General features: G+C 45.7%; 1 protein-coding gene across 1 annotated transcript in view; it reads left to right on the forward strand.

Annotated features, from left to right (window-relative positions):
- The window catches only part of bcl11bb (BCL11 transcription factor B b), a 27,674-nt gene extending 16,238 nt beyond the window's left edge, over positions 1 to 11,436 (forward strand). The window contains exon 3 of the mRNA XM_062437238.1: positions 9,374 to 11,436. Within this exon, the coding sequence (XP_062293222.1) occupies positions 9,374 to 11,436 (2,063 nt within the window). The remainder of the gene's footprint in view (positions 1 to 9,373) is intronic.
- Positions 11,437 to 12,081: the final 645 nt, after the last annotated feature.

Below are 12,081 nucleotides of genomic sequence, written 5' to 3' on the forward strand. Positions count from 1 at the left end.
GAAAAACTAGTTATATTTCATCTGTGAAGACATATTGATGTTGAATATTTCAGACATATTTTTTTCTATGTTGTGAGCACCACAGAAAAGTACAGGCAAAAATAATCAGACAGATATCTCAAAACCAGGACAATTTCTTTATATATATATTTTGGGGTGAAAAAAAAATGTAAATATGTTTTTTATTAGCTTCTATTACTTTTTTAACTTTCACTTTAACTCATAAAACCTGCACTGCCATCCATGAAAAAAGGGAAGAAACTCTGGTCTGCTCTGGTCTGTTTCTTGGATGAAAGAGGGCTTGCACTGTCATGTCCATAGATGGCATTGCAGACAGAGGAGTTAACTGCTCAAGGTTAAGGGGCTACACTCTCCCTGTATACTGGCGTAATTCATACTTTTCCAGAAAGCCCTCTTCTCTGTGTCTGTCTTTCCCAGAGCAGAACAGAGCAAGTCAAAATGAAATAAAGCCTAAGATGTTATCAGGGTGATTGGTGCCAGCGGAGCTTGTCTGGGCCTGTGGTCTGGCGGGGCAGCGCTGGCCCATACCAGTGCTTGTATGTGTGTGTGTGTGTGTGTGTGTGTGTGTGTGAGGGGGGGGGGGTGTCAGTGTGTTTGTGTGTGTGTCCTAAAGGCACTGGATAGATGAAAGCTTGCTTTAACCATAAGCTATGCAGGAGCCGTGCCAGGAGCAGGAAATGTATCAGCGTGATAACAGCCAGAGAGACAGAGAGAAAACGAGAAAGAGACAGAAAGAAATGAGAGCGGGAGAGAGAGAGAGAGAGAGAGAGAGAGAGAGAGAGAGAGAGAGAGAGAGAGAGAGAGAGAGAGAGAGAGAGAGAGAGAGAGAGAGCGAGAGAGAGAGAGAGAGAGAGAGAGAGAGAGAGAGAGAGAGAGAGAGAGAGAGAGAGAGAGAGAGAGAGAGAGAGACAGAGACAGAGAGACAGAGGGAGAGGCCACACGGAACCCACAGGGGAGGCCTGGGGCCAAACGTAGTCCCATCACACATTACGCACACATTCATGTCACTTCATAAATATGTGTTGGGAGCGTATGTTGAAAGATAAATCTATGTTCATGTCTGCATTACTGTGGAGCCTTCGAGTTTAGGTTTTTAGCGAAACAAGAGACAATTTGACACACCTGAGTATGTTTCAGGACAGAGAGAAAAGAGAGAACAGAATTCACCTGGGGACATGACTGTTGCAATCCTAATAATGTTGTGCCGCCGGCCTTCACTGGATCACAACAACACCTTATAGATGAGACAGATAGGCGAAAAGACAGAGAGAGATGAACACAGAGAGGGAAGCATATTCCTTATCTACACAGCTTGTTAATAATATTATAATACTGTAAGGTTAAGCTTTGATGCACATACTACTGAGGTGGACATTGAGCCATAGCTTACAGAGGAAATGATGAAGGGTTTTTTCATTATTGATTACTGTCTTGAAAAACTGAATAATCACTTGGTTTAAAATGGCCCTTACAAATTCTCAGAACCTAGATCTATCTACAAATTGCTTGTTTTGTCCAACCAACACTCACAAAAACTCAAAGCTATTCACTTTAGTATCATGTAACCTTCACAGTTGCAATGTTGGAATCAGTGATTTTTCTGGCATTTGTGCTTAAAAAATGATTTGAATGATACTGACTAATAATTAATCAGGTAATGGCTTTACATGCCCACTTCCAGCTTTTCAAAATATGCTCCACACCCAACAACTTCTGTAAGATTGAACAAAGCAATTGCTAAATTTCCATTTTTTATTTGTAACACTCTCTCCTTTGTTTCTTCGGTTTAGTAAGCTAACACTAATTAGATAGCTTGCAAATTGGTGTCAAATGATGCAACACTCATTGTGCTCTGTGTGCTCTCTCTTGTGACGCTCACAGCCAGTAAAGTAGCCAGAATTAAATATGGAGCTAGATAAATATTGGAGTAATGGTGAATTAGATCATGAATGTTCAGGCTCTCTTTCCCAGCTGCCCCTCCACAGTCACTGGAATGGACTGTACGCCATGTCTGAGGCATGTGAGGGGCAAGTTTTATAGCAGGCTGATTGGGTTGGAAGGGCTTGTGTGCTGCATTCAGGGCCGTGGTGGTATTTTCCTGTGGGCTGCTAGTTAAGTGGGACTGGCTGCTTGGCTCCAATGGGCAAAGCCAGCTGGGGACCATTACTACTGCTGAAAGAACATAGCACCCTGTCACAGAATGGTAGACCAAGATCCACGCACAGACCATGGGCATATGCACAAACACATGCATACATTGAATGCATGGTGCCATATGCACATACATCACAGGCAGAGGCTCAAATTATTTCTCCCTTTTTTTGGCTTTTTTTCCCCCACTCACACATAGGTTAAGCTAACTAACAGCATTCACAAAAGATGCCATGTGTGTCTTGTGACTGCAGAATGTGCAGCCTTGGAGGAATTTGAAGAAGGACACATATTTATCCCAGGTTGAGATTAAAACTGTCACTTTTGTTTCATTTAAAAATACAATTATTATTAAAGCTTGAACAATAAAGCCACACATTTCTTCAAAATGTTCTTGCTTCACAAGAACAACAGAACACATTTTTATGCTTTGTTTGCATAAAATGATTGATCCAATGAAAAATGTAATAAACCCACAAAACAGAATTCGCATGTCACTCATATGTCAAAGTCAATTTCCTATTCACTGCCACTGAATAGGAAATTGACTTTCTGGACAAAGTGAGAGTCCCCGAGGGGTATAACTGAAGCTCATTTGGATGTAAAACCTCAAACAAACATTGTGTGAGTCCACAAAGTCAGTCTCCATTTCATTGTCAGAGCTGCTCGAGTGTTCAGTTTCATTCAGTTTTTGTATTTGGTATGTCTGTAGCAGCAGTGGTGACTGTTTCCCTAAAATCATTCACATTCTCTTTATCCTACTTATTAAAGGTGGATTTTTACTTTATTTAAGCATGCATCTCCCCCCTATTGTTCTAACAAGTGATGACGCCATTGTTTTCTATTTTTTTCATTCCCTGCTGTGTCATGGTAAAAGGGTAGAGGTGATTGAATGAGACATTTAAGTGCTTGTGATTCTGTTGTTAATAATGGAAATGCAGGTGGTAATTAGAAAAAGTGCAATAACTCCTTTTCTTCTTCCTGCCCTATTTTCTTGGATTCCTTTCTCCAGCCAACCCTTCTCTCCTTCTTTCATCCTCTCCTCCATCTTGCTCCCCTCACTTACATCTTCTCGCAACCACAACCACGATTGAGTGTCATCCATTTGTCAGCGTCATATGATAGACAGCAGACCCCACAAGTGTGTTCACATACCCCAAGACACTCGTGCAAAAAGGCACACACACATATACACACACAAACACACACATACACACACACACACACATGCAGGCACTGGGACCAGTTAGGAGCTGATGGCGATGAGTCAGGCTTAGAGAAATGCTACAGAGAGCTTAGCTAATGCATTTTATGGAGCTCCCTTTTTCTTTTCATTCTCACTCCATCTTTTTTTTTCTATATCTCTCGCTCTTTCTGCAGCCCCCCCTTTTTCTCTCTTTGTCCTAGAAGCCGAGCCAAAAGTCATAGCTCTTTACTGACAGAGAGGTTTTTCCAGTTATTTTTCACAGCGTGTCCCCTGTGCCCTAGCTGGGATAGCTTGCCTCATGGCGGTAACGTGCTCCCTCGGCCGTGCTACATGAGAGCCTATTCCACTCATGCATTGTTGTGCAGCTGGACTTGCTCAGTGTGTGTGTGTGTGTGTGTATGTGTGTGCAAGTCTACGATTGAGTTGTTGGAGATACCTGATCCCTTTTATTGTTCATTTGACCCGCATCCCAGGAGGCATGAGGGTCAGGGTGGAGTACCTAGATATCTTGTACAGGTGTTTAGTGTGTACGTGAGAGAAAAGGAAGACAGGGAGAGGGAGAAAATGGATGAGTGAAGAGATAAATAAAGTTAGAAGTGAAAGAGAAAATAGTTGTTCATTTATGTGGCCTGTGTGTGAGTACATGGCGCTTGATCCCCACACACTTTTTCAACAAACACATTAAGGAGCACTGTTTCTTTAAATCCTCTCCAGGGTTGTCAGGCATTTCAGCTGGTCATATTGGCTGCAGACACACACACACACACGCACACACAGATGTATATGGTTAGCAGGCCGAAGCTGGTTTGAGTTAGCGTGGAGCCAGTCACACTGTGTGAGAGCCTTACCCCCTGCCTGCTACTGCCACCCTCCACAGTCTCTCTCCTTTTTTCTGTCTCTCTGTTGCTCTCTTTCTTTTACTGCACACAGTATGTGACAGCCAGCCGCTGCTCGCCGGGGCCGCACTTTACCGTCCGACCTCCCTATTCCCTGTGACACACACACACACACACACACACACACACACACACACACACACACACACACACACACACACACACACACACACACACACACACACACACACACACTCACAGATATACACAGTTGATCTGCGTGGCCCTGTGTCTCCTGATTAGCCCCCTTCATGAAAAACAAGCCATCAGAGCAGAGGGGAGATGAGCACGGAAGAAGGAGGAGGTGGAGCAGGAGGGACGGATGGGAGATGTGAGGAGGAGGAGAGGAGCAGAGGTGTAGTAGGGGGGCAGGGGGTGAGGTGAGGAGGCTGGGACCCCTGGGGACCCCTAGATCACAGCCATGCTAATGAGGAGCTGCTTTGCCAGCAGCAGAGGTGTCAGCTAACCCCTGACAGGTGCACACACTCATACTCCCAGGGCTTGTGCTGGCACGTGCACGTGTATGTTTGCGAGTGTGTTTGTGTGAGTGCGCAGAGAGGGTAGAGCAGGGGAGGGGCTGCAGGGCCAGGTTTGCGTCCCAGTGGCCTAGCCTGCGGGCGGCTTTGTTCTGTATGCAAATCTGTCGCTGTGACGTTCTGTCGCCCTTGATGGAATGTTGGAGCAGTACAGCGAACCTGAACCCCAGGAATGCTGCAGTACACACGCACGCACGCACGCATGCACACACACACACACACACACACACACACACACACACACACACACACACACACACACACACACACACACACACACGCCTTCTGTAACACAGCTTTCCCACTCACCTCCTTGTTAACCAGAACCTGCATTGTCTTCTGTTAAATCAAGGTTATTTTACACACTCGCTGGATGTAATATTTTTCATGCTGTCTAGCGCAGAAAAGTGTATGTCAGCTGGATCTGGTGCAGAGAAGTTGGTTGGCTAGTGTTGCTACTTAATGCCACTTATTTTCAATTGTGATTTTTCACCCTGAGCTTTGTGAGAGTTAATTTGGCATCAGTGGGCATTCATTACTATCCACACACTGCTCACTGTCAGCTGAGAAGCTCCAGTTTGCCCATTTTGTCAAGAGCTGAGCTTGTGGATTTTTGTTATTCTTCTGTGGTCTTATTATAAGTCCCTTTGGATTAGAGCATCTGATAAAGACCCAAGATGTAAGTGTAATGTAAATGGAGGGAGCTCATGCTTCAAAATATAAATCAAACTCAGGCTGGAGTGATGGCGTATGTGAATTCCTCAATTAAACACAAATCCACATGTCTACACCATACGGCTGGTGTCTACTTCAAGCCCGCCAAGCTCACACCAACTTTTCTGCAATGGCCATATGCGAACAGTCAATACCATGGCTCCCCTTCATTCACTGGCATTTTGTTTGTACTTTTTAAGGCAAAATAATGGCTATAAAAGGCAATCTGGAAAGAATAAAATCTGATGTAAAGCTCAGATCTTAGTCCCTGAAGACTGGGTTAATTGGCCCGGTGGTTTAGTAAAAAAACCAACCCAGAGAAGGAGAGCATTATTACTGGCCCACCTCAGCTCCACGCATGTGCCAATGTTTTAATAACTTCCTCCAGGCCTCCTGGCCCTTAGCCCTTGTTTTGTTGCACAGGACAAAGAGCTGCCCTCCTAAGCTGGTCTCAGGTCTGTATTGTGTTCCTCTGTTTCATGGGAAAGTCTGTCTGCATGGACATCTGGGCAGAACGATGGTTGACAGTCTTTTTAAGGGCAATGTCATCATCCTTATGACAGCAAAACGGCAAAAAAAAGAAAAGGAAAAAAAAGTGAAGTGAAGTGTATAATACAGTACTGTATCACTGAATCCTGCTGTGGCTCAATCTCATCTAACCTCTTATCTCAGCCACATTCATTGAACAGTGTGTGTGTTACTATGTGTGTGGGTTAGTGTGCATATGGTGTGTCAGAGTAAATTGGGCGATTAGGTCCAGCATCAGTGACTGCGTGGAGAGAAGAATGTAACTCTTCTAACTGGTAGTTGACCTTGGTGGTCAGCAGTGGAGGGGTCCCTGACTGCGTGTCAGGCAGACGACTGTAATTACCACAAACTGAAGCATGACACGGCCCACCGTGATTCTTTAATGAAGGCTTTTATTGGCTGGAGCACCGAGCAGCGACAACATTCACACTCTCTCAGCATGTGTGTGTGTGAGTGTGTGAGAGAGAGAAAGAGGAACGAATAGAGTGAGGATGCCTGCAACACACACAATGTGTGTCTATCTTTGCGCATCTATGTGTGATATAATCAGGAAATGTATCAAGTCATTGTCTGTGATGTTACTATTAGGCTTCTAAAGGGAGGTGTTCTGCTTGCATATTCGAGTTTACTGCTTACTTCTATCCTCTGTCGGTTAGAACCGGAAAGATGACAAGAAACTGGTTTGAGCTGCGGTGCATGTGATAGTTGCATGTGATAACCTGAGAAAACTGTCAATCTATCAAACACATCCCCAGACATATACTATACCATTCTTAAGGCTTTGATATTCTCTTAATGGATTGCTTAATTTCAAAATTGTTGCCAATATGCACTTTAGAAGAAGTGAAACAAGTTTTTGATAAACTACCGTCTCATGTAACTGTCAGTGTGTAGCATATGGCACTTCCGTATTAGGCGCTATCCTCAACATCCGGCAGCTTGCTGTATTTTTGTATATGTCTACTGCATCTATCTAGATATTTGTTCTTTTATTCTCTTATTTGCTATCACAGTTTCTTCTCCTCTCTCTGTTTTTCCCCTCCCCCTGGTTGCTTGTTTGGGAAGTTGATGAAATTTGTCTTTGGCCGTCATTAGGCAGCAGCCATCAGCTGCCACTCTATTAGCTGCCACGCTTCCTTTAACAGCATATGGCACGGCTGTGTAAGATATGACAAGATGCAAATTTGTTGCTGTTGTGGTGGTGGGGTGGAAGTTTTCGGGGGTGGTGGTATTTTTATTGGGTAGCTTGTATTGATGAGGCCATGTGTGAGGACTCAAATGTAGATAAATGAAAAAAACAACAATCACAATTTGAAAAATCGAAAGAGATCATCAATCCCTCTCCCAATCTTACATCTTCATTTTATATTGATCCTTGTGTGTTGATGAGATTATACAGCTCCCAAGTCTATAGACCCCTCTCAGTCCCTGGGGGCATGTAAATAGCCTCTGTGTGTGTCAGTGTGTATGTGTGTGTGTGTTCCCAAGCACGTCTGGCCCTTAAAGTCCCTCCACCTCTCTTCTTACCCCCTCTCCTCCTCCTCTTCCCTTCCCTCTCTCACTCTCTTCTCCCCATCCAAGCTGTTAAGCTGTCCAGCTCTCTGCTGCCAAGCGGCCGTGTGAAGCCTAGCCAAACTAAACACGGGCAGGCAGCCCGCCACTTGCCCCACACGTGCACACACATGCACAGGCATACACATACATGCACAAAAATAGGTTCACATACATGTTCATACACACACTCATTTGCGCATGTTAGTAGCAGGAGTCAGGTTATGTACCACACCACACAAACAGTGAGAGTGACAGCTACAACAGAGCCCCACTAATAGCAGAGAAAAACAGACAGAATCAGTAAATGAGCCCCTCATTAACTTTTTCTGACCCCATCTCCCCTGGGGAAAGCCAAACCAATCACATCGCCAAATCAGCTTCCTGTACTAGACACTGATCCAACATCAGCTTTCGCTCATCTGTTCTGCACGGTACAAGTGTGTGTATGTGTGTGAATTTGTGAATGTGTGGAGGTGTGCTGTGAGAAAGGAGAGAGGCAGACTAAGAAAGTAAAAATAATATATTGTTGCGCATATGTCTGTGTCTGCATGTGTGTTTTACATTCCATGACAATGGGTGGCTTTGAGGCAGTCAGCCATCTGAAGGGCTCTTTTCTTGATCACATAAGACTTTGGGCAAAAGCAACTTCTTGGTCTTTGTTTTCCCCCTCCGGGCTCCAAGCTCTGGGACCACCGTACCAACTTGACTCTGTTTGTGGTAGCCGCTGATGATAAAGTAGATGCAGATGCCTTGCAAGCAAACACAAGACTGTGGAAATGCCTCTTCACTGCTAGCCTGTGTTGAATTAGATGAATCCCAACCAAGGCCCTTTTTATGAGTCACACACTGGCTGACATGGCCGTGCCACAGTGACTGATAGATTCATTTGGCATTATTAAGTCACGCTATTTAAAGGGGCAATTTGTCAGTGACTGACATGCAGTGTGTGTGTGTGTGTGTGTGTGTGTGCGCGCGTGCGTGCGTGTGTGTGTGCAGCCATAACATATTACTTAACTGTACTTGTGAATATTCAGTGACGTAAGCTTTATTTAATGTGGATGCTGTGTTAAGACTGGAAGGGTCTTTGTTGTTTACACATTGTCCCCAACTCTCTTTTCTCTCCTTTTTTGTGCCTTTTCTGCCTTTCTCTCTAATGCCACATCTCACCCTCCCTCCCTCTGTCCCCCTGCTCCCATATTTCCTTTTCCCCCCATTGGTGTGCTTTTTTTTCATGGCTGCCTCTCCTGTCTCCATATGGAAATGACAGAATAGACGAGATGGATCTGTACATTAAAGCCTAGCTGACATTAGAATTAGCATAATGTGTCGTGGCCTTAGGGCAGTACCTGCCATCTGCATTAGCCTGTAGACACACACACACGCACACACACACACACACACACACACACACACACACACACACACACACACACACACACACACACACACTCACTAACTCACGCAAAATGTCATACACACACAGACAACGCCCATGAAAGATCCTCATACACAGACAAATGTAGAAAATCATGTAAATAAGTTTTAGGTGTAATTAAATTTCCTAAACTTGAACATACAAAGTCTGTAAGTAAAATGTTTGTTTGAAATGACTTTAAAATGTTTTGTTCTTTATTTTTAAGTTTATTTTTAAATGTTTTATTTGGTTTTTACAAAAGTTGTTTCCATGCACATTACACTGACTGCAATAATAAAAACTGGAGGGTTCAATTTTCACTTGACTGACATTTTTTTTTCTTGGCCCACAGATAAAGATGAGCCATCCAGCTACATCTGCACCAGCTGTAAGCAGACCTTCACCAGCGCCTGGTTCCTGCTTCAGCACGCCCAGCACATTCATGGTATCCGCATCTACCTGGACAACCACCTGACTAACTACTCCCTCACTCCCCGGATGGCTCTGCCTCCACCCCCAAGTGCTGATATCCTTCCTCGCTCCCCTCTCCCCACTTTCCTCGGTGATGCCAACAACCCATTCCACCTCCTCCGCATGGCTGCGCCCCTGCTCAGGGAACATCCCCCTCCCCCGGGGTTTATGGAGACCCGGTTGCCTGCAACGCCGCCCTTTGTCAGCCCTCCGCCTCCTCCTCGACCCCCTCTAGAGCGGCTGGGCCCAGAGGAGATGGGGCTGCTGTCCCAGCACCCCAGTGCCTTTGAGAGGGTGATGCGGATGACCCCCATGGAGCCTCCTTCCATGGACTTTTCTCGACGTCTGAGGGAATTGGCTGGCAACACGACCAATAACGGGGGACCCACTCCTCCTCTTTCACCAAACCGCGTGCCACCCATGCACCGCCTGCTAAGTCCCACACTTTTCCAGCCTGGCTCCAAGCCCCCAGCCTTTCTCACATATGCCCCACAGCCACCCACCTCACAGGGGGCACATGGTTCCTCTAGCCCTCCTGAATCCCAGGGTCAGAATCAGGCCCCAGGGAAATCCAAATCTTGTGAGTTCTGTGGCAAGATATTTAAGTTCCAGAGCAACCTGATCGTCCACAGGCGCAGTCACACAGGAGAAAGGCCGTATAAGTGTCATCTATGTGATCATGCTTGTTCCCAAGCAAGCAAGCTTAAAAGGCACATGAAGACACATATGCACAACAAGACTGGGTCCATGGGTGACTCCCCAGAACAGGGAAACAGAGGAGAAGGAGGAGAGGGTGAAGACAAGAATAGGGAAGGAGATTCAAGAGGTATGGGGATGGACAATGAGGAGGAGGAGGAGGAAGAGGAGGAAGAGGAAGAGGAGGAAGAAGAGGAAGAGGAAGAGTTGAGGAATGGAAGTCGGCCAGATTCCAACATCAGTGACGACTCCCAGGAGTTCAGCCAGAATAGGGAGAATGGCCCCAGACAGTCTCCTGAGGAGAAGCCCCTGAGTGGGAATAGAGTAAGTGACAGTGGCGGGGTGAGCATCATGCACCCATACAACCATCTGGACAATCACCTTAGACTTAACCCTAACAAGAGAAGCCTGGAGAGACAACCTAACGGAGAGGCTGGAGAGAGGGATGAAGCAGAACGAGAAAATAACAGGCAACAGGAGAGACAGCGGGAGGAGCGGGAGGACCAGAGGCCCATGATGAATGGTAGGATCAGCGTATCTGAAGCAGAATCCTTTCCTGGGCTGTTCCAACGTCGGCCCACCCCCATCACTAGCCCGAACCCCTCCAACAACAAGAGGATCAAGATAGAGAAGGAACAGCTGGAGCTTCCACCAACCATACCCCTTATCTCCCCGGAGAACGTCTACTCTCAGCTCTTGGCTGGCTACGCTGCTTCACGTCACTTCATCAGAGAACCCTTCCTAGGATTCACTGATTCCCGCCAGTCCCCCTTCGCTACCTCCTCCGAGCACTCCTCCTCTGAGACGGGTAGCCTCAGATTCTCCACTCCGCCTGGGGAGATGATAGAAGGAGGGAGTGCATCAGGCCGCAGCGGCAGCAGCACCCCTCACCTCCTGCGGGGGCCGGGACCTGGCCGGCCCCCAAGCTCCAAGGACAGGAGGAACGACACCTGTGAATACTGTGGCAAGGTGTTCAAGAACTGCAGCAACCTGACGGTGCACCGACGTAGCCACACGGGGGAACGGCCCTACAAGTGTGACCTGTGCAGCTATGCCTGCGCCCAGAGCTCCAAGCTGACACGCCACATGAAGACCCACGGGCAGTTTGGGAAGGAGGTGTACCGCTGCGACATCTGCCACATGCCCTTCAGTGTCTACAGCACGCTGGAGAAACACATGAAGAAGTGGCATGGTGAACATTTGATGGCCAGCGAGGTCAAACTGGAGCACACAGAGGACAGAGGTTAAGCCAGCAACCATTAGTTATACAGCCTACAGTGCACCCAAGCAAACACCCTCATTCACACACAAGCACATACAAATGCACACACAAATTCTTGATGACCACTTCTTCAGCTATGGGGCTTGGCTGGATAATCTCTCTCTTAAAAAAAAAATTGAGACTGATCGATGTTAATCTTTTTTTGTTTTGTTTTTTGTTTTTTTGTTTGTCACAGAAACTGCCACCTGAGAATATAAACAAAGGGAAACTTTAATGAGAACTTGTTTGGAATGCCCAACTTGGTGTTTCTTGGCAAAACTGAGGATTTTATCAGTTAGGAATCCATGGAGCCTTTCTACTGTGCAATAATTTCTGTATTTATTGGATTTTTGTAATGATATTTGGCATGTGCAGGTACATCTTTGTGGGATTTCATATGGAGTTAGTTTTGAAATGTGCTAAAAACTTTTTTTTTTTTCTAAAATGCGATAACTGGAAAGAAGTCACCCTTAATACAAATTTGTTTTTTTCCTGTAAGGAAGCTTATTATCATGTGAGATTAAAATTGTGTGAAGCAGTTAGCTTTTAAAAGTAACGATAATTGTTTTGTATATTAACTGCAGCAGCGGACTACAATCCATTCCCTTATACAGGCCTAAAGCACTGAATGT

Source organism: Scomber scombrus, chromosome 17, assembly GCF_963691925.1.
Source record: "Scomber scombrus chromosome 17, fScoSco1.1, whole genome shotgun sequence".
NCBI lineage: Eukaryota > Metazoa > Chordata > Actinopteri > Scombriformes > Scombridae > Scomber > Scomber scombrus.